Source organism: Chiloscyllium plagiosum, unplaced genomic scaffold, assembly GCF_037043375.1.
Source record: "Chiloscyllium plagiosum isolate Xiang-an unplaced genomic scaffold, Cpla_swu_hap1 HiC_scaffold_21, whole genome shotgun sequence".
Taxonomy (NCBI): domain Eukaryota; kingdom Metazoa; phylum Chordata; class Chondrichthyes; order Orectolobiformes; family Hemiscylliidae; genus Chiloscyllium; species Chiloscyllium plagiosum.
This window is the reverse complement of record NW_028270159.1, coordinates 25929439-25953312: the sequence shown is the minus strand read 5'-3', so window position 1 is coordinate 25953312 and position 23874 is coordinate 25929439. Positions and strand designations below refer to the sequence as shown.

The window sequence follows — 23874 nt, the reverse complement described above, 5'->3', positions numbered from 1 at the left end:
AGGATTCCAAAATACCCACATGACAAAACCTCCAGAGCCAAACACAATAAAGCATTTTGTAGTAGTGTACAAGATCTCCCAGCCCTGATGGCGTGTATCAGAGGATCCCAAAATAAGTATCCACAGTGATAGTGGATGCAATGATTATAATGTTCCAAATATTCTCAGATTCTGGGGAAGTACTAGAGGAATGGAAAACTGCCAATGTGACACTGCTATTCAAAAAGGGAAGTAGGCAAAAAAAACCCAGCAGATAACTATAGGCTGATTAACCTAATATCTAATGTAGGAAGAATGCTGGAATCAATTACTAAGGAAGTAATAGCAAATTTGGAAAATTATAAACTAATTAAGCAGGGTCAGCACGGCTTCTGAATAATTTGTTGAGTGTTTTGAGGAAGTCTCAACTAGAATAGATAGAGGAGAACCAGTGTTAAATGTGAACTTCCAGAAGGTGTTTGACAAGATACCTCTGAACAAGTCAAGTCACAAGAGCTGCTGGTATTGAAGGGAGTATATTGGCATGGATAGAGAATTGGCTGGAAACATTGATTGGGTTTAAGGGGCCCTTCATTAGGCTGGCAACCTGTGACAAGTAGGGTTACACAGGGATCAGTGCTAGCACCGCAACGGTTTACAATAATTTATTAATAACCTGGAGGAAGGAAGTGAATATACTGTAGCCAAATTTGCATATGACAAAAATAGGTGGAAAGGCAAGTTGCAAGAGGGATACAAACAGTTATTGATAGGTTCAAGATATAGGTTAAAGTGGGTAAAAAGTTGCCAAATGAGAGTATAATGTATGGAAAAATGTATGGGAGAACAAAAGAACAGTATTATTTAAATTGATAAAAGCTGCAACACAAAATGAGTTGGTGGGGGACTTGTGCGCAAAACACAGAGCTAGCACACCGGTAATCGGGAAGGTTAATGTAATTTCGGACCTTCCAAGGGGTTTAGAGAATAAGAGTAGAGGCGTCTTACTGCAACTGTACAAGATGCTGGTGAGACAACATCTGGAATACTGAGTTTTGTAATCAGGGTCATACAACACAGAAACACATCCTTTGGTCCAACTCATCTATGCTGACCAGGTTTCCCCAAATTAAAGTAGTCCCACCTTAAACCTATACCCTATAGTTTTGAATGCCCCTACCTTGGAGAAAAGACCTTTGCTATTCACCTTAGCAGTGTGTCTCATGATTTTATAAGCCTGTATAAGGTCACCCCTCAACCTCCTTCACTTCAGGGAAAATAGTTCCAGCCTATCTCGTCTCTGAATTCACTGGATAACTCTTCTTGATTTTGTTTTCTTCTCTTTTTCCCTTCTGAGAGCATTGAGATTGTTCATCACTTTATCTAGTGCAGTGTTGGAAGACTGTTCACACCTTGTCTTCTCTCGAATCATTTCGATTGCACAATTCTTATCCACCTCCTTTCCCTTGCATGACTATTTCTATCTGTCCAAAAGCAAGTAACACATTAACTGTAATGGTTTTTCATCCGAACATTGCACAATACCTCTGAAATTCTTGGCCGCTTCATTTTCCTCATGTCTATGTGGTCACCTCTAAAATGTATGCCAAAGACATCTTTACCATTTTCATTGAATGCTCCACGGCATTAGGCTTTCTGTCCAATATCAAACCTTTGCTCAAATGGGTACCACAAAACCTAAAGCCACTGGTTACAATTCTCATCATAGTTATTTCCCAAATGCCCTTGCTAAAGTAAATGTATTATCAGACTTCACTCTTTGAAAACTGCATGTATAGATATAAATATCTCAAGAGCACTTTATTAAAATTGCAATGTGTTTTGAATTCTAGAGTAGTGACAGGTACTTTCGCTATTTCACAATATGAAGTGATGATAGAATAAGAATTTAAAAGGAACCTAAAGATTCTATTTAACCATATAGCTCTTTATAAAAACAAGTTACATATCATCCAAATGCATTTCATACAGAAAACCTTTTACTCAAGATATACCTCATCTTGTAACACTTAACATTCCTTTCTTTGTATACTTCGAGGAGAAAGTGAGGTCTGCAGACGCTGGAGATCAAAGCTGAAACTTTATTGCTGGAACAGCACAGCAGGTCAGACAGCATCTAGGGAAAAGGAGATTCGACGTTTCGGGCACATGCCCTTCCTGAGGAAGGGCATGTGCCCGAAACGTCGAATCTCCTTTTCCCTAGATGCTGTCTGACCTGCTGTGCTGTTCCAGCAATAAAGTTTCAGCTTTTCTTTGTATACTGTAAACAAAATCTAAAGAAATAATTATATTGTATTTATTCATGAACTGTAAAAGGTAGCTCTATTTATCCTGGGTGTCTTCTTCTATGTAGAACTAGACAAGTCAACAAATGCCACATAATATTCCCAAAAGGCTGACAATTATTCTATAAATGAACAGGTGAGCTAGAACTAGAATTTTTCATCCAATCTTTTGAAAATATTGCCTAAATATGGATCTTCTAAAAGTATATTCCAAACATTAATGTACATACTAGTCTTGGATTTTAAAACATTCTTAAAACTTTCCAGAAAAGGTTTGAAATTGCTTTGGAAAATATCCTGTCGTAATAAAACAGAAGATGTTGACAGCCCCTCTTGGATAGCACAACATAGTTAAAAACAAAAGTGATTATAATCAAACACACAGGATAAGCGTTCAATTCAGATTCCCATGAGCTCTTGGAGTCTTGAGATTTTTAGATACCATCAATTTCCTGTATTTGCAATGTTCCTGTAGGAGACAATTAAATCATTTTTTAAAATTGTAGTTATGGGGAGAATTTCACAGTTCTAGCTGGTGGGTTTATAGGTGATGGCATTTGTAAAAACTTGCAAATAGCCTGCCTACTACTTATCTGCTTCTCCTCAACCTGTATGCCATACCATAACATGCAGTGAAGGCACTGGGCCAATTAATGTTTACCCTCCGCTCCTTTACAGGGGCACCCTCCTCCCCGGGTCATTCATACTCCAACGCTCAACACAGCCTCTCAAACCTAGCTCCCAACCCCTTCATTTCTGACTGGAGCCAGCTAAGTTCCACTGCTACCCCAAGTTGCCTTCAGTCTGACCTCCAGTATGTCCTTTACTTTGGCTCTGCCTGTAGTCGCAGCTTGGCCACTGTTTAAATTTGGGACTACAAAACACCTCTAAGTAGGGTCTTCCTCTCTCACAAATGGAGGAAGTCTCAGTCTTAGTCAATTAACAGCATGCTGTACATTTTTGTTCCACTTAAAGAAAAATATCCTTTCATTGGAGTCCGATGACAAAGTTCACTAGAATAATCTTGGGTATGGAAGGATTGTCTTATGAGCAAAGATTAAGCAGGTTGAGGCTCTGACTCACTAGAGTTTAGAAAAATGAAAGCTGATCTCATTAAGTCAAATAGGACTCTTCGGGGGCTCGACAGGGTAAATACTGACAGTATGTTTCCCCTCATGGACGACTCTAGCACTGGATGGCAGAATCTCAGAGGCATTAATTTAAGACTGAGATATGGAAGAATTTCTTCTCTCAGAGGGTTGTGCGCCTTTGGAACCTCTTGCCACAGGGGAGTTGAGAGCTCAAAGTCCCCATGTATATTTAAGACTGAGATAGGTAGATTCTTAATCAGCAGGGATATCAAGGGTTATGGAGAAAAGCCAGGAAAGTGGACATTAGGCATGTCAGATGAGCTAAGTTCCAATGGAATGGTAGAGCAGGCTCTTGGGGCCATACAACCTACTCCTGTTCCTATATGGAATCAATTTAGGTAAAGGGGCAGTACAAAGAGATCTGGGTGTTCTTGTACATCAGTCAATGAAGGTAAGCATGCAGGTACAGCAGGTAGAGAAGGCGGCTAATAGCATGCTGGCCTTCATAACAAGAGGGATTGAGTATAGAAGCAAAGAGGTTCTTCTGCAGCTGTATAGGGCCCTGGTGAGACCACACCTGGAGTACTGTGTGCAGTTCTGGTCTCCAAATTTGAGGAAAGACATTCTGGCTATTGAGGGAGTGCAGCGTAGGTTCACGAGGTCAATTCCTGGAGTGGCGGGATTACCTTACACTGAAAGAATGGAGCAACTGGGCTTGTATACCCTTGAGTTTAGAAGACCGAGAGGCAATCTGATCGAGACATATAAGATTATTAAAGGATTGGACACTCTGGAGGCAGGAAACATGTTTCCGCTGATGGGTGAGTGCCGAACCAGAGGACACAGCTTAAAAATACGGGATAGACCATTTAGGACAGAGATGAGGAGAAACTTCTTCACCCAGAGAGTGGTGGCTGTGTAGAATGCTCTGCCCCAGAGGGCAGTGGAGGCCCAGTCTCTGGATTCATTTAAGAAAGAGTTGGATAGACCTCTCAAGGATTGTGGAATCAAGGGTTATGGAGATAAGGCAGGAACAGGATACTGATTAAGGATGATCAGCCATGATCATATTGAATGGTGGTGCAGGCGCGAAGGGCAGAATGGCCTACTCCTGCACCTATTGTCTATTTCTTCCCATCAACTATTCCGTCGCTTCAAAAAGTTGACACAATGACTGCACTATCAATCATAGAGGGAAATTGACACATTGAAATCGTAATCTCAGTACTCTTGAATTTATTTCACTGGATAAAGTGGTCTAATGCAAACACACAGTTTCACAATATATGTCAATTTAATTGTCAATTATGTTTTCCAAGCAAAGTACCATCATTATTCACTATATGAAATACATATTTGACTTATCCACCATTACATAACAATATGCAGTGTTATCAACACCTTTTGAAGTTGCCCGTCAAAAGGTTCTGATTCAAGACTAGAATTCCTCCAATGTTCATGCCTCTCCAAGATATAATGAATCACATTGAATTGAATTAGATTTATTGCCACATGTGCTCAACGAGTGCAGTGAAAAGTTTATACATCACGATTTATTGTACCTAAAATGGTGCTAAGATATCGACACACTGCTTCCTTAGTTATAAGATCTTAGAAAATAGAGAAATAAAATGTCTCACATTGCAGAAATAAAAGTCGAGAACAGCAGTCTTCCAATCCATACCAAGCTGAAACCTAGCCTCCAGTCTGCACTGGGCCCTGGCTCCAGCCTGAGCTGGGCTTCACCTTGAGGATCATGAAGCTGGAAGATTGCTCTGGTATCGCCTCAGGACGAGGTGACCATGCTGAGGCCATTCCAAGCTGAGAGACTGCCACTACTGCAAGCTGGGAGGTCGCCATGTCAGAAAAACCCCATATAGTGTCTGTGCTGAGGCTGAGAGCCGGAGGATGGGAGTCAATCAGAGGCCAGGGGTCTGACTCCGTAGATATAGTGGGGTGATCTTATGTGCCCAATTCCACAAAACAGTAAGGAAGAATGGGATTGCTGCATAATAGGCTCATGAACTGAACCCTTATCCTGAGGTCACAAGGATCCCACTTGATTGGAATGGGAATACTGGAATACACAATGCTTGACATTTCTGTTCTGATATGGACAAAGGATATCAAAAAAGCCAAGACATACCTTTGTGCAGTTATGTCAAATCAAAGAGTTTACACAAGAAATTTGATAAATTTTGACTTTAGAAAATTAACTTGATGCTGTGCAAAAGAATTACTCTAAAATTAAACAAGGATTTCTTTTAGGTTGCAAACAGACATCACACCATATATGCTTTTTAAAAAACTAAACCAAGAAGTCCATTGAAAAGAGTTAGGCATTGCCTCAGCAAATCTCATCTTGTGGTGTTGTAATTTCAAGGAGAAAGTGAGGTCTGCAGATGCTGGAGATCAGAGCTGAAAATGTGTTGCTGGAAAGTGCAGCAGGTCAGGCAGCATCCAAGGAACAGGAGAATCGACGTTTCGGGCATAAGCCCTTCTTCAGGAATGAGGAAAGTGTGTCCAGCAGGCTAAGATAAAAGGTAGGGAGGAGGGACTTGGGGGAGGGGCGTTGGAAATGCGATAGGTGGAAGGAGGTCAAGGTGAGGGTGATAGGCCGGAGTGGGGTGGGGGCGGAGAGGTCAGGAAGAAGATTGCAGGTTAGGAAGGCGGTGCTGAGTTCGAGGGATTAGACTGAGAAAAGGTGGAGGGAGGGGAAATGAGGAAACTGGAGAAATCTGAGTTCATCCCTTGTGGTTGGAGGGTTCCTAGGCGGAAGATGAGGCGCTCTTCCTCCAACCGTCGTGTTGCTATGGTCTGGCGATGGAGGAGTCCAAGGACCTGCATGTCCTTGGTGGAGTGGGAGGGGGAGTTGAAGTGTTGAGCCACGGGGTGGTTGGGTTGGTTGGTCCGGGTGTCCATAGCAACACGACAGTTGGAGGAAGAGCGGCTCATTTTCCGCCTAGGAACCCTCCAACCACAAGGGATGAACTCAGATTTCTCCAGTTTCCTCATTTCCCCTCCCCCCACCTTGTCTCAGTCAAATCCCTCGAACTCAGCACCGCCTTCCTAACCTGCAATCTTCTTCCTGACCTCTCCGCCCCCACCCCACTCCGGCCTATCACCCTCACCTTGACCTCATTCCACCTATCGCATTTCGAACACCCCTCCCCCAAGTCCCTCCTCCCTACCTTTTATCTTAGCCTGCTGGACACACTTTCCTCATTCCTGAAGAAGGGCTTATGTCGATTCTCCTGTTCCTTGGATGCTGCCTGACCTGCTGCGCTTATCCAGCAACACATTTTCAGTGTTGCAATTTCATCAAGGAATCAATTCTTGCAATAAGGAGGGATTATATCTTCAAAGACTTTTCAACTGAAGCCATATAGATATGAAATTAAAAAAACAAAAAGGGGGAAAATCACATTGGTGGGACTGCACTTGAGACCCTCAAACAGTCAAGATGATAAAGGGGCAGATATGTAGGCAAGAGCTACAAAAACACAAGGGCTGTAATATTAGGGATTATGGGGATAGACAAACTGAGAAAGGCATAGAGGAGATGGAATTCTTAAAATGTATCCAGGGAACATCTTATACAAGATGGGGCAGCACTGGATTTAATTTTAAGAAACAAGACCAATCAAGTGGTGGACGTGTCAGAGGAAGAACATTTTGGTGACTGACAGTAACTCCATAAGATTTACAGTAGTTGTGGAAAAGATCAAAGATGGACCAGAAGGAAAGAAATAAAATTTTGAATTTGGAGAGAGGGGTGAAGAGGAGCTGGGTTCAATATGATAAGGCAGGTTCTGGCCAAAATGGGCAGCTACTTGTAGTAAAATCTACATTGGAACAGCGGAGATCTTTCAAAAAATAAATAATGGAAGTGTAGGACCAATAGGTTCCTGTAAAGATGAAGAGTGGGGCCAAGTATTTCAGAGTTCCCTGAATAGAGGAATGTAGAGGTTTGAGAAGAGTAAAAAAGGGAAGCTTATGTGAGATACCAAGTGCTCAGGACACCAAAAGCTTGATAGGAATATATAAAGTGCAAGGGGTGACTTAAAAAAGGTATTGCCATGAAATACTAATCTGAAGAAAGGTCACCAGACTCTAAAGGTTAACTCTGCTTTCTCTCCATAGATTCTGCCAGACCTGAGGAGTTTCCCCAGCAACTTCTGTTTTGGGTTCATATGTTCAGCACTTAAAGTTCTTTGTTTTACTTTACCTAAAAGAAATTGGGGAAGTGAAGAGGGGACATGGAAAAAAATAAACACCTGTGGGCAACATGAAGGAAAATTCAGACATCTCAAATACATATGGCAAGAAGAGAACCAGGGCAAGAGTGGGGCCCATTAGGGACCTCAGTGGAAAACTGTGGAGTCAGAAGACATAGCAGAGATTTTAAATGCGTTGTTATATCAGTATTCACAGTGGAGAAAAGAGAGGTATGGAAATCAGGGAAGATGACAATGGTATACTTGTACAAATAATAATTAAGGGGGAGGAAATGTTAGCAACTTTAGTAGGCTTAGAATAGGATAAGTCCCCAGAAATCTGATGGGATGTATCCCAGACTGCTGTGGGACGCAAAGGAGATTGCTGGGGCCTCAAGATTAATTTTCAAATATTTTCTGGACACAAGAGGTGCCAAAGGACTAAAGATTAGCTAATGTGCAGCCATTATTTAAGGGCGGTAGATGAACAAGGAACTACATGCTATGATTCTAACATGAGTGATAGGAAAACTATTTAAAAAATCTAAGGAAGTGAAGTAATCTCTACTTGGAGAGGCAAGGATTAATCAAGGATAGTCAACATGACTTTGTCGTGGGAGATGATGTTTAGAGAAAGTGACTAGGTAGGTGGAGGAGGGAAGTGCAGTGGATATAATCTACACAGACTTCAGTAAGGCTTTTGTCAATGGAAACTAGTCAAGAATTTGACAACTTGTAGGATCAAGGACAATTTGGATCCAAAATTGGCTTTGTGCAGGAGGCACAGGATAAATGGTGAAAGGTTGTTTTTGTAACCAGAACCTATGTCCTGTGGCATACCACAGGGTTCAGTGCTGGGTCCCTTGCTGTTATTAGTGTACACTAATTATCTAGACATGAATGCAGAAAGCTTATCTGTTAGTTCACAGATGACAAGAAAATTAGTAGTGTGGCAAATAGCGAAGAGAAAAACCTTACACTGCAAAATGATATAGATGGACTGACTGGTCAGAGAAAATGGTAAATTGAATTTAATTCTAAAGGTGTAAGGTGATGCATTTTGAGAGGACTAACAAGACAAGGAGTACATGATGTTTGGTAGGACTCTAGGAAGTACAGAGATCATAGTGACCTTTGTGTGTATGCCCACAGATCCATGATGGCCACAGGCCAGGTAGATAAGAAAGCATATGGGGTACTTGCTTTTATTAGTCATTGACTGCAAGAGTAGGCATCTCATGGAGGTATACAAGATGTTAGTTAGGCCACAGATAAAATATCGTGTACAATCTGGTCACCATATAACAGGAAGGATGTGACTGCACTAAGAGTACGGAGAGATTCAACAGAAATGTTACCTGGCCTTTAGTGTTTTGGCTTTGAAGAGAAATAAAAAGCTGGGCTTACGTCCTTTAGAGCAGAAGAGATGAAGTGGGGGCTGGGTACCTTGATTGTGGCGAGGGGTAGAAAAAGGATAGATAGGAAGAAACTTTTCCCCTTAGGAGGATCAATATTAAGAGGTCATAGCCTTAAGGTGAGGAACAGGTGGTTTAGAAGAAATCTAAGGCTGAATGTTTTCACCCATTGGGTGGTGAATATCTGCAGCTCACTGCCTGAAAGGTTGGTAGAAGCAGGAAGCATCACAATGTTTAAACTATCACTGGAAGCACCATAGCATGCAAAGCCATGGGCTAAGTACTGGTTAATGGGACCAGAGTAGATGGGTGTTTAATGACTAGTGTGGACACAAGGGACTCTTTCTATACTGTAAAAGTCTACCACAGTGTGGAATTAAGGTTGTGTTCACTAGTTCTGCAGTCAAATGAGCTGATCACAGACAGACTGACTAGAAAAAATAAGGTATTGTTGGTTACCTGCCATTCTCTTCCTTCTTCTCAGCACTTCATTGCACACTTGGTGGTGTGTTTGTGCAGAGTGCAGACTGCAATGAATCATGACACATGTTGTGGTTCTGTTCGCCGAGCTGGGAATTTGTGTTGCAGACGTTTCGTCCCCTGTCTAGGTGACATCCTCAGTGCTTGGGAGCCTCCTATGAAGCGCTTCTGTGATCTTTCCTCTGCCATTTGTAGTGGTTTGAATCTGCCCTTCCGGTTGTCAGTTCCAGCTGTCCACTGCAGTGGTCGGTATATAGGGTCCAGGTCGATGTGCTTATTGAATCTGTGGATGAGTGCCATGCCTCTAGGAATTCCCTGGCTGTTCTCTGTTTGGCTTGTCCTATAATGGTAGTGCTGTCCCAGTCAAATTCATGTTGCTTGTCATCAGTGTGTGTGGCTATTAAGGATAGCTGGTCGTGTCGTTTCGTGGCTAGTTGGTGTTCATGGATGTGGATCGTTAGCTGTCTTCCTGTTTGTCCTATGTAGTGTTTTGTGCAGTCCTTGCATGGGATTTTGTACACTACATTAGTTTTGCTCATGCTGGGTATCGGGTCCTTCGTTCTGGTGAGTTGTTGCCGGAGATTGGCTGTTGGTTTGTGCGCTGTTAGGAGTCCAAGTGGTCGCAGTAGTCTGGCTGTCAGTTCAGAAATGCTCTTGATGTATGGTACTGTGGCTAGTCCTTTGGGATGCGGCATGTCCTCGTTCCGTTGTCTTTCCCTTAGACATCTGTTGATGAAATTGCGCGGGTATCATTTTTGGCGAATACATTGTATAGGTGTTCTTCTTCCTCTTTTTGCAGTTCTGGTGTGCTGCAGTGTGTTGTGGTCCTTTTGAATAGTGTCTTGATGCAACTTCTTTTGTGTGTGTTGGGGTGGTTGCTTTAGTAGTTCAGGACTTGGTCTGTATGTGTGGCTTTCCTGTATACCTTTGTGGTGAATTCTCCGTTCGGTGTTCTCTGTACCATCACGTCTAGGAATGGGAGTTGGTTGTCCTTTTCTTCCTCCCTAGTGAATCGGATTCCTCTGAGTGTGGATTTGATGATCCGGTGTGTGTTCTCTATTTCTGTGTTTTTAAATGATTACAAAGGTGTCATCCACATATCTGACCCAGAGTTTGGGTTGAAATTGCGGTAAGACTGGTTGTTCTAATCTTTGCATTACCGCTTCTGCTAGGAGTCCAGAGATGGGTGAGCCCATGGGTGTGCCGTTGATTTGTTCATATATTTGGCTGTTGAATGTGAAGTGTGTTGTGAGGCACAAGTCCAGTAGTTTAAGTATGCCGTCTTTGTTGATAGGTTCAACGTCCTGTTGTCTGTTGTGTATGTCCAGCAGGTTGGCTATTGTTTCTCTGTCTAGGGTTTTGTCGATAGAGGTGAACAGTGTCGTTACATCGAATGAGACCATGGTTTCTTCCTTGTCTATGTGTATATTTCTGATGATGTCCAAGAATTCCTGTGTTGATTGTATAGAGTATCTGGATCTGCTGATCAGGTGTTTCAGTTTTTGCTGTAGTTCTTTGGCCAGTTTGTGTGATGGTGTCCCTGGTAGTGATACTATGGATCAGAGTGGGATGTCTGGTTTGTGCACTTTAGGTAGTCCATAGAATCTGGGGGTGTTGTTGCTTTCAGGTTTCATTCTTTGTAGGTCAAACCTGGTTATCTGTCTGTTTTTTTTGTAGGTTCCTCAGTGTGTTGTTTATCCTATTGGTGAGCTGTGGGGTGTAGAATGCAATATTGCTTCTTCAGGGTAGTCCAGGCAGTAAAAACGATTCTCACATTGGTATTTTGTGTAATAGCTGGGGTCTTATGTGCACGCTGCCCATGTGTGTGCGCGGAATGCATATCAAAATCATAGGTGAGTCAATGCAAAGTCTTAGTTGCTCAGCAGCCACCATCTCATTTGATGTGGTGCCCTCAAATAATGAAAAAAAAACGTAAATGGTTTAGAATAAAGGAATCATGATTGCTGCCAGGAGCAGATGTAAGATATGCTGAATGTGAAGGAGCAAAAACAGCATATTATGGGAGTGAAATTCCATGCAATTGTATAAATTTAAGATATGGTGCATTGCAAAACCATGTGTGTGCACTTGATGGCGTCTGTTTACTATGAGGAATCCCTCTTGTCTGCTTCTCTCCAGAAAAAGAGATGGTAATGTATTCCCCTTTCCTCATGTACTATCCAGTGGTCATCTTTCATGCAACAATAGTAGTTATCCGAACTGTTACATTTTGGACATGGAAGTAGTCCGACACAAGATGAGGTTCATAGTCAGGATCATATTCACAGCTTCTGGTAACACAATCCTGGTTTTGTTTTGTGATTAAGTCTGCCTGCAAAGATGACAAATTTCAGGTTGCATCTCTTCAGTGAAGAGGTACCATCATGTACATACCTCCTGGTTGAAGGTGAAAGAAGAGAATTGCTTCCTGAAGATCTGGGGTGGATGGTGTCTCTTGCTGAGAGATATTCTCTGTAACTCTCCACTTTTAGCAGCTTGTCGTCCTTCAATCGGCCCATCATAGTACAAGCCAAGGCAGCTGGAAACTACAGTCCAAATGACTGGGAGAAAATGGTCTGAGCAGAAAGCTTGCATGAAATCTGCACGTTAAACTAACTTTGTGGACATCACAAGTTTAAGTAGCATGCAAGTCCTTAAAGACTTGCACCAACTCAACAGCAGCCAGTAGAAATCCATCAGCAACTAACCTGAATGCAGCCTTAAATGACAGGTGGGAATGCTTCCTGTTACTGAACACATACAGGAGGAATCTAGATTATCCGAATACCAATTATCTGAAAATCAGATTATCCAAAGGAGATCTTGAGGTCCCAATAGAAACATTAAAGACGTGCTTCCAACAGTCATCATGTCTTTTGTTTACAGTGATTAAACAGACACTGTCTCCAAGTGACTCATCTCCCGCCCTCTCTCTCTCTCCCCACACTTTCCCTGGATTTCTATGGAGGGGTGTACCCTAAACCACCCCCTTCCCCAGATAATCTGACCAACATTATCCTGTACACGGCAAAGGAGGAACCTGTCAAAACGTTGCAGTAAAAACGTGTGTGTTTATGTGTGTGAGTGCACGCGTGCGCTATTTGGTGATGTACTCCTCAAAGGCGGCAGCAGCAGCCTTGTTGTTGGTGTACAGTCTGGCTGTCCCGGAGAGGAGGCAGGGGTGGACGGGGGTGGGGAGAGGCGTTGGACAGGGTTGGGGAGCAGGGGCAGTGTTGGATGGGGGCAAGAGGTGGAGTTGGACAGGTGCGGTGTTGGATAGGGTTCTGGGAGCGGTGTTGGGGGTGGGATCTCACGGGCTGTGTGCTGCTGCAGTCTCCCGAACAGGGAACAGACTTTAAAAACTCCAAACCCCAGAGGAAAGGCATTTGATCAATTAACTGAATAATCAATTAGCTGAACGAAATAGTGTCCGTCCATCTCATTTGGATAATTGAGGTACCCCTGTATAAGGACAATGTACAAAAACAGCAGAGACATGGAGATGGAAAATTGCACGACTACAGCAACATCAACATAATGACTGATATCATCTGCTTACTTGGCATGTTCCTGGCACATCTTCTCAACTAATGACATCATCAAAATGAAAGAGTAGAAGTGCAGACATCATTCTGGATTTGAGCCACCTTGACTGGTATTAAAAGTATGGGTGCTAGACATCTGAATTTTGTCATTTTAAAGCTAGAATAACAGTAACTTTTAAGTAAAGAATGAAGATTTTAAAAACAATGAGAAGTTAGAAACTAATGTCATTTACAAAATACCATGCAAGAACTGTAACAAACACTACATTGGACAAACAAGGAGGAAACTTGCCACCAGGGTACATGAACACCAACAGGTCACTAAAAGACATGATCCACTATCACTAGTTTCCAATACATACACTTTGATTGGGACAACACATGCATCCCAGGACAGATGGAACAAAGACACACGAGAATTCCTCGAGGCCTGGCATTCTAACCAGAACTCCATCGATTTAGACCCCACCTACCTTCCCTTGAAAAAAAAAGAACTGGAAATTACATCATCCATCTTAAGAAACAAAGACCTATAAATAGAGAGGTGGGACATACCACCAGCCCTTCTCTGGAGACTCTCACTGATGATGTTACCCAGTATGATGATGAAACGTCTGAAAGCAAACCTTGTAGCTCAGCGAGCAAACTTACATCCATATCATCAACCTGAACTACTAATCTTCTGAAAAGAAAGATTAGAAGGTTTCAGGGTAGAGGACACAGCTTGATTTGAAGACGTCATCTTCATCTATCACACAATCAAAAATATGAGGTATTACCTTTGACAGCAACCAATGGTCTCACTTAGGGCTCCAGCAAATCTGGGGGTACCAGTGAACTTGCATTTAGTTAGCTCAAAAACTTTGCATTTTTTTTTAAAAAGGGCTGTAAATCTTATAACAAGATTAGGCTTTTTTTCTGCAATGTACATATTTCACGTGTTTATGAGTAATAAGATGATGAAACATTTCAATTGGAATTTAGTTAATGGACAAATATAGAATAAAAATCAATTAAAATAAAACAGCATGCTCAGTATCCAATATTGGAAGTAAAAAATTGAGTAAAATACTGCCATAGTTCCAGTCTTATTTTTTAGCCATTTTATACAAACACATTTTAGAAGTGCTACCTTCTGCCACAGGGCCTTATGCTTCACTCATCTGCCAACAATCACCCCATAAATCATTCTGAAATTTCACAGCAAGTCATTCAAAAAGGCTTAACAACTTGAGGGAAATAACCTGCAAACTTTTATTGACTATGGTGCATTTATTTTAAACCGAACAATTCCCACAATTCAAAGACCGCAATTCTCCCCAGATGTGGTTGATGATGCTCTCCACCGCATCTCCTCCACTTCCCGCTCCTCCGCCCTTGAACCCCGCCCCTCCAATTGCCATCAGGACATAACCCCACTGGTCCTCACCTACCACCCCACCAACCTCCAGATACATCGTATCATCCTTCATTTCCACCACTTCCAAACAGACCCCACCACCAAGGATATATTTCCCTCCACTCCCCTATCAGCGTTCCGGAAAGACCACTCCCTCCGCGACTCCCTCGTCAGGTCCACACCCCCCACCAACCCAACCTCCACTCCCGCACCTTCCCCTGCAACCGCAAGAAATGCAAAATTTGCGCCCACACCTCCCCCCTCACTTCCCTCCAAGGCCCCAAGGGATCCTTCCATATAAGTCACAAAATTACCTGCACCTCCACACACATCATTTACTGCATCCGCTGCACCCGATGTGGCCTCCTCTACATTGGGGAGACAGGCCGCCTACTTGCAGAATGTTTCAGAGAACACCTCACCTCACCGCCCCGTGGCTGAACACTTCAACTCCCCCCCACCAGCCCTCTTTCCCCCCCCCCCCCCCCACTCCGCCAAGGACATGCAAGTCCTTGACCTCCCCCATCGCCAGACCATGGCAACACGATGCCTGGAGGAAGAGCACCTCATCTACTGCCTAGGAACCCTCCAACCACAAGGGATGAATGCAGATTTCTCCAGCTTCCTCATTTCCCCTCCCCCCTACCTTGTCTCAGTCCCAACCCTCGGACTCAGCACCGCCTTCTTGACCTACAATCGTCTTCCCGATCTCTCCGCCCCACCCCCTCTCCGGCCTATCACCCTCACCTTAACCTCCTCCCCCAAGTCCCTCCTCCCTACCTTTTATCTTAGCTGCTTGGCACACCTTCCTCATTCCTGAAGAAGGGCTTATGCCTGAAACGTTGATTCTCCTGCTCCTTGGATGCTGCCTGACCTGCTGCGCTTTTCCAGCAACACTTTTTCAGAGCTTAAGAGATGCAATGTTTACTTGTGTAGGTACAATGTTAATTAATTATTTAATTAACAAATGAAGATTCCTGACAGTGTTCCGCTATTAACTTCGATGAAACCAAACATGTTTACTTCCTATTTATAATTAGGAAGTAAACATGTTTGGTTTCATCGAAGTTAATAGCGGAACACTGTCAGGAATCTTCATTTGTTTATATGTACAAAGAATTTGCACACCTCCACCCCTTCCAACCTCCACTCTGTCCCTGTATTCAAACTCGGTTTTGGGCAAATAACCAACAGTCTCATCGATTGGGAATGTCTTCATTCAATGTGATAAGTTAGCCGACTGTGGTGGAGCCTAGTACAATTGTAACATTCAAAAGGGATCTGGATGAGTATATGAATAGGAAGGGTTTGGAGGGCTATGGGCCAGGTGCTGGCAGCTGGGACTAGATTGGGTTGGGATATCTGGTCGGCATGGATGACTTGGACAGAAGGGTTTCTTTCCGTGCTGTACATCTCTATGACTCGAAAGCAATGAACATCGGAAATTCAGGGACTCCAGATCAGAGTGTCACAGGAAGACAGGGTGATGAAGGAAGCATTGGCATGCTTGCCCACATCGGTCAAAGCATTCTGCATAGAGTTGGGACATCATGTTACAACCCTACAAGACACTGGTAAGGCTACATTTGGAATACTGCGTACAGTTCTGGTTGCCCTGCTATAGGAAGGATGTTATCAAACTGGAAAGGGTGCAAAAAGAGATGTACAAGGATATTACTGAGACATAAAGGTTTGATTTCTAAGGAGAGGCTGGATAGACTGGAACAGTTTTCCCTGGAGCTAGGAGGCTATGGGATGACCTTATAAGAGATATATAAAATCATGAAGGGTGAATAGCAAAGGTCTTTTCCCCAGGGTAAGGGTGTCCAAAACTCAAGGTCATAGTTTTAAGGTGAGAGGGAAAACATTTAAAAGGAACAGGAGATGAACCATTTTCACAGAAGAGGGTGGTGCATGTATGGAATACGCTGCCAGAGGAAGTGGTAGAGGCAGGTACAATTAAAACATTTAAAAGACTTTTGGACAGGGTATTTGGAGAGAAAAAGGTTTAGAGGGATATAAGCCAAACTGAAACAAATTGGACAAGTTCAGTTCAGGAAACTTGGTCGGCATGGACTAGTTGGGTTGAAGGGCCTGCTTCTGTACTGTGTGGCTCTGTTAATTAGTGACTCTTCTGGAAAGCACATGCGCATCCAAATCAAGAAACATCGCAAAAGGTTTTGATGCCTTGGGTAAATTAACCTAATTAACCACCTACATCGCTAAAGCTACGAGTCAACTCGAAGACACCTCCTCTGACCCCCCCCCCCCCCAATCACCAAACCATCATCTCCCAGACCATACACAACCTCAGCACCTCAGGGGATCTCCCACCCACAGCTTCCAACCTGATAGTTCGGGAACCCCGCACTACCCAATTCTACCTCCTACCCAAGAACAACAAGCCTGACTACCCCAGCCGACCCATCGTCTCAGCCTGCTCCTGCCCCACCTCACTCATCTCCATCTACCATGATACTGTCCTATCCCCCCAGGTCCAGGAGCTCCCCACGTATGCTCGAGGACACCACCCACGTCCTCCACCTCCTCCAAGACTTCCGTTTCCCCGCCTTCAACACCTCATCTTCACCACGGGCATCCAGTCCCTCTACACCTCCATCCGCCATGATTAGGGCCTCCAAGCCCTCCGTTTCTTCCTCACCCGACCACTTCCACTGACACTCATTTGTTTGGCTAAACTGGTCTTCACCCTCAACAATTTCTCCTTCCAATCCTCCCACTTCCTCCAGACTAAAAGGGTAGCCATGGGCTCCCACATGGGCCCCAGCTATGCCTGCCTCTTTGCTGGTTACGCAGAACAGCCCATCTTCCGGAGTTACACCGGCACCATTACCCACTTCTTCTTCCCCTACATTGATGATTGCATCAGCGCCACCTCGTGCTCCCACGAGGAGGTTGAACAGTTCAATTTCACAAATACATTCCACCCCGACCTCAAACTCACCTGGACCAACTCTGACACCTCCCTCCCCTTCCCCATCCACGAGGACCGACTCAACACTGATATTGTTTTACAAACCCACCGACTCCCACAGCTACCTGGATCACACCTCCTCCCACCCAACCTCCCGCAAACATGCTACCCCATATACCCAATTCCTCCACCTCTGCCGCATCTGCTCCCAAGAGGACCAGTTCCAACACAAAACACACCAGATGGCCTCCTTGTTTAAAGACCGAAATTTCCCCTCCCACATGGTTGAAGATGCCTTCCAATGCATCTTATCCATGTCCCGTGAACCCCACCTCTCCAACAGCAAAAAGGACCCCCTGGACCTCACCTTCCACCCATCAGCCTCTGCATAAACTGCATCGTCCGCTGACATTTCCACCACCTACAAATGGACCGCACCACCAGGGATATATTTCCCAACCCCTATCCGCAGAGACCGTTCCCTCCGTGAGTTCCTAGTCAGGTCCACACCTCCCAACAACCCACCCTCCCTTCCCGGCACCTTCCCCTGCCACCAAAGGAATTGCAAAACCTGCACCCACACCTCTCCTTCACCTCTATCCAAGGCCCCAAAGGAGCCTTCCACATCCAAAGTTTCACCTGCACTTCCACCCAGGTGATTTATTGTTTCTGTTGTTCCCGTTCCGGTCTCCTCTACATTGGGGAGACTGGACACCTTCTCACAGAGCGCTTTAGAGAGGATCTCTGGGACAGTCCCAACCAATCAACCCCACCGCCCTGTGGCCAAACATTTCAACTCCCCCTCCCACTCTGTCGAGGACATGCAGGTCCCGCGCCTCCTCCATTGTCATTCCCTCACCATCCAACACCTAGAGGAAGAATGCCTTATCTTCCGCCTCAGGACCCTTCAACTCCATGGCATCAATGTGGACTTCACCAGTTTCCTCAATTCCCCCCCACCCCCCACTTTACCCCAGTTCCAATCTTCCAGCTCAGCATCATCCTCCTGGCCTGTCCCATCTATCAATCTTCCTTCCCACCTGGGTGCTCCACCCTCCTCTCCGACCTATCACCATTATCCCAACCTCAATCCACCTATTGCGCTCTTAGCTACCTTCTCCCCAGCCCCACCCACCTCCCATTTATCTCTCCACCCCGGAGGCTCCTGATGAAGGGCTCCAGCCTGAAATGTCAATTCTCCTGCTCCTTGGATGCTGCCTGACTTGTTGTGCTTTTCCAGCAACACACAACTCTGATCTCCAGCATCTGTAGGCCTCACTTTCTCCTCAATTAACCTAAAATCTACCTTAGCTTCACACTTAAAACGTAACTAGTTGAGCAAAGCACAGGAAGGCTACAATCACCTGTATAATCAAACACCAAGAATAGCCTGCCCAGGTTATACTGTGGCTGTACAGGACATTGGTTAGGTCACATTTGGCATATTATGTGCAATTCTGGCCTCCCTCCAATAGGAAGGACGTTGTGAAACTTGAAAGGGCTCAGAAAAGATTTACAAGGATGTTGCCAGGATTGGAGGGTTTGAGTGATACAGAGAAATTGAATAGGCTGGGACTGAGATAGACTGGGATAAAATGCTGTCTTGGGGCTCGCACAAAGAAGAGAGTTTTTTTTAGATTACATTACAGTGTGGAAACAGGCCCTTCGGGCCAACAAGTCCACACCGACCCGCTGAAGCACAACCCACCCATACCCCCACATTTACCCCTTACCTAACACGACGGGCAACTTAGCATGGCCAATTCACCTGACCTGCACATCTTTGGACTGTGGGAGGAAACCAGAGCACCCGGAGGAAACCCACGCAGACACGGGGAGAACGTGCAAACTCCACATAGTCAGTTGCCTGAGGCGGGAATTGAACCCAGGTCTCTGGCGCTGAGAGGCAGCAGTGCTAACCACTGTGCCACCGTGCCGCCCAGTTTGGTAATTTGAATCCAGTTTCCAGTGGGAATGTAAAAGTTAAATACTGAGGATTTCCCTCCACTAATGGTATACAATGCCCTCAATGTTATGATTATCCAACTCGCTTTTCAAAGCCACAATTGAAAATGCCTCCAACAGACTCTGACGCAATGCATTCTGAATTTTTTGTTGTGGTTTTCCTTGAGTCACCTTTGGTTCTTCTGGTTATAGAGTCATACAGTCATAGAGATGTACAGCATGGAAACAGACTTGACTGCTCCAACACCAAAACCACTTTCTCCCTATTTATTTGGCCTAGACCCCTCATGATTTTAAATACGTCTACGAAGCCCACTCTCTACTTTCTTTAACGTAAACCATCCCAGCTTTTCCAATCTATCCATGTTACTAAAGTTTACCTCATTCCTAAAACCATTCTTCAAATAAGTTTCACACGTTCTTCTTAAAATGTCACGTCTAGAATTGGCCAATGAGGCTCAAAGTTTGAGAGAAGATTTGTAGCTCGGGTGCTCGTTGTTGTGGTTCTGTTCGCCGGGCTGGGAATTTGTGTTGCAGATGTTTCGTCCCCTGTCTAGGTGATCATCCTCAGTGCTTGGGAGCCTCCTGTGAAGCACTTCTGTGATCTTTCCTCCGCCATTTATAGTGGTTTGTCTTTGCCGCTTTCAGTTGTCAGTTCCAGCTGTCTGCTGCAGTGGCCGGTATATCGGGTCCAGGTCGATGTGCTTATTGATTGAATCTGTAGATGAGTGCCATGCCTCTAGGAATTCCCTGGCTGTTCTCTGTTTGGCTTGTCCTATAATAGTAGTGTTGTCCCAGTCGAACTCATGTTGCCAGTCATCTGCGTGTGTGGCTACTAAGGATAGCTGGCCGTGTCATTTCGTGGCTAGTACATTGAGGCTAAATGAGTAATTATCAAAGTTTAGTGCAACTGTACTTTTCCAAATCTAATGTCCCTAAGTTTAGAGCCCAGGATCATATAGGACATTTTGATCACTTTTCTGACTTGCTCTCCACTTTCAACGATTTATGCCCAGACACTCTGCGGTTTCTCTGTTCCTGCATCCACTTTGGAATTGTGCCCTTCAGTTTCCACTCCTCATTCTTACCACTAAAATTTATCAGGTGAAATTTAAAGACAAGGAATATTACGTGGCAACCTTTCTACTAGCCTGCAGGCTAAAATCCATTGACATTCTCCTCTCATTTCATTATACTTCTAAATATTGTGCCCTCTGCAAACTTTGAAACTTTTCCCTGCATATCCATGGTTGTCATTAAAATTGCAGTTGTAGTACGAACCCTTGTAAGCTGACTACCAGTCCATTCTGTTTCTACACTCCTGCTCTCATCCCTTTCCCACCCTCCTACAGCCAGAATAGGGTTCCCTTGATTGTCATCTATGTAAACAATTTATCAGTAAGTAGCACATTTGTCTAGGAATCAGAAAGTTGTGCATTCAAGGCCTACTCTAAGAGATGAGCAAATGACCTAGATTGGCACGCTGATGCAATACTGAGGGAATGCTACACTGTCAGAAATGCCATCTCTTAGATATGATGTTAATCCAGTATCAACCTCCCACACAGGTGGACATGGAAAAATCCATGGTACTTTATCAATCAGCATGGCTCCGAAACTCAATCCCTCTATCAATGAAAGCTAATACACCGTATGTCTTCTAAACAAACCTATCAACCTGGGTGGCAATTTTCAAGGCACTATGTAACTGGACTCTCACTGCTCATGTACACTATCAAGAATCTTACCATAAGCTCAGTGCACTGCATTTCTGTTACTCCTTCCAAAGTGAATCACCTCACACTTTTCTGTATTAAAGTTCATTTGCCACCTTCAGCCCAGCTCTGCAGCTTATCTATGTCCCTCTGTAACCTACAACATTCTTCGTCACTATCCACAACTCCACTGACCTTAGTGTTATGCGCAAATTTACTAACCCATCCTTCCATGCCCTGAGGGTAAGGCCGTTGATGTGATGGAAATGCATTTCAGTAAGGCATTTGATAAGGTTCCCCACAGTAGGCATTGCACAAAATATGGAGGCATGGGATTGAGGGGGATTTAGTGATCTGGATCAAAAGTTGGCTAGCTGAAAGAAGTCAGAGGTTGTGGTTGATGGGAAATATTCATCCTAGAGTTCAGTTACTAGTGGTATACCGCAAGGCTGTGTTTTGGAACCATTGCTGTATTTCATTTTTATAAATGACCTGAATAAGGGCATAGAAGGATGGGTTAGTAAATTTGTGGATGACACTAAGGTCAGTATATGGGGTCCAATTCAATATGTTTATTGACCGAGTTCCGGTTGGAACACACTACATGACCAGATCCGATAGTGACCATACCAGACATCAAGGGCATATCAGAAATGACTACCTGACTACTCTGACCCCTAGGAATCAGAGTGGCCCACAAACCAGTAAACACCTTTTACCAGTTCCTCACAAAAGTTAAAAACCCAACACCCACATCCAAGAGGATGAACGTAATCTACAAGATACCTTGCAAGGATGGTGAAAAATATTACAAAGGACCAACAGGAAGAAAACTGATTATATGAGTGCACAAACATCAGTTTGCCACTAGCAGACATGACCAGTGTACTCTCATTTCCACCCACACAATGAAGTACAAATTCAACTGGGACAATGTAACCATCCCAGCACAGGCAAAACAGCGACATGCGAGAGGATTCCTTGAATCCTGGCACTCCAACCAAAACTCTAATCAATAAACATATTGAACTGGACCCCATATACAAACTACTCAGATACAGAACTAAAAGTACCAGAAAACAGACATATAAATACCAGGTGGGACATATCACCAGAGGTGCACTGACGATGTCACCTATGAGGTGACAAAACATTTGCAGAAAAACATCAGTTTGGCGAACAAATCAACAACCTCATCCAAGCTACAAATCTTGTCAAAAAACCTAAATTAAAACATATATTACTTCAAAATTGATTACTGTTAATTTACATTATATTCAGAAAATAGTTTATAGAAACACATTTTGTTCAATTAACAATAGAATACTTAAATTATACTATTACTATATATGAGCTTAATTTCCATGATTGACAAAATACATACCTGAACAGGACCAATACTTTTATTTCTACCTCCTGGCATTCCATCCTCCCTGATTGCTGAAAAACAAAGTATATGTCATCTTAGCAATGCATTTGTAAGACTGGTTTTAATTTTCATTTGAGTGTACATTTTGTGCACAGCATTCCCTTTACCCACTCTCGTCACACAAATTGGACAGGAGTCAAATAAAACAGCCCAACTTCTGTCAATGTTTCTCTGAGCTAACCATTAACAGGAATGTAATAATTACTTCGAGGAAGCTATTCTGCTAAATTCCTTTTGACACATGCAGGAGAGCAGCAAACATCTACTTGCCCCACATGACAGTGATGAAACTATCAAGCTTTCTTGCATCATCCCTCACAATATGCCTTAAAATCTCAACTTTTAACAAAAGAAAATTATGAAGTTTTTAAAAATATCGATATTTCAACCACTTAACCATTTGCAATCCAAATATTCTGGAAAAAATGACAAGCAGCATTTTTCAGGAATATAATTTACATAATAAATATGAGAAGTAACAAAAGTTTGTCTTTCTGCAGGTGTGAACATATGCGTTTGATACAAAATCAATTATTCAACATCTAAAGATGAAGGATTCCCTTTCTGATCAAAGAGTTCAAATATTTAATAAAACAGATTTGGAATTTCATATCATGCCCTGAAAATCAGAATCGCATTAAAGTAGAAATGTTGCATTCTGGGTCACTAATCTTTTCAATTCTGGCAAGACTTCTCAATTTATTCTAATCAAAATCTTGATCCAATAGCAAATACATTTGTAAATGACCCTACGTTGCGTGGTCAGTGGGTTCCAAAACTGAAATGGCCCAGTAAGCAAGAGATGCAAGAATGAGAACCCATTTCCCAAATAACCAATTGAGATTAAACTTAGTTATTTTAAAAGTTAATAGCTGTATTTAAGTATTTAAAAATGAAATGGATATTAGAACAAACTTTTCAATATTTCAACTAATATTTGTAAAAACTAAATATTTGTAAAATTTAAATAATTTCTCACAAATGCTATTTTTTAAAAAAAAATAAAGTTTGGGGGACACAGATTTTCTTTTACCACAATTTTAGATGGTACCAATTCTCTGTAATGACTGGGCACAAAGGCTTGTTCAGCAACATATTCCATGTGATAATGCAGCCCAAAAGTGTATACAGCATTAAAAGTTATGGTACTTATTTGTGTGTTAAACTTAAAACGTGTAAACAATAGCTACTGACTTCATAACGCATAATATGATTGAGATGCCTTACAAAAAGTGAACTTCATCATACCCTCTTTCTGTACACAAAACAAGCAATAAAAATCTTTAATTTCATGACACTAAGCTCTCATGACACTATACTGTTTTGACCAGAGTTCCTTAAAAGGTGCCTAAGTACATACTTTGAAACTTTCAGATGCAAACGAGCGGCCCAATGACA

The 23874-nt window shown here is 43.2% G+C and overlaps 1 protein-coding gene across 7 annotated transcripts in view; it reads right to left on the bottom strand.

The window, feature by feature from the left end:
* The window catches only part of LOC122564841 (nuclear receptor subfamily 6 group A member 1), a 426486-nt gene that overhangs the window by 46125 nt on the left and 356487 nt on the right, over positions 1-23874 (bottom strand). For all 7 annotated transcript variants that reach the window (XM_043720165.2, XM_087998432.1, XM_043720172.2 and 4 more), the window contains one exon: positions 22432-22487. In XM_043720165.2, the coding sequence (XP_043576100.1) occupies positions 22432-22487 (56 nt within the window). The remainder of the gene's footprint in view (positions 1-22431; positions 22488-23874) is intronic.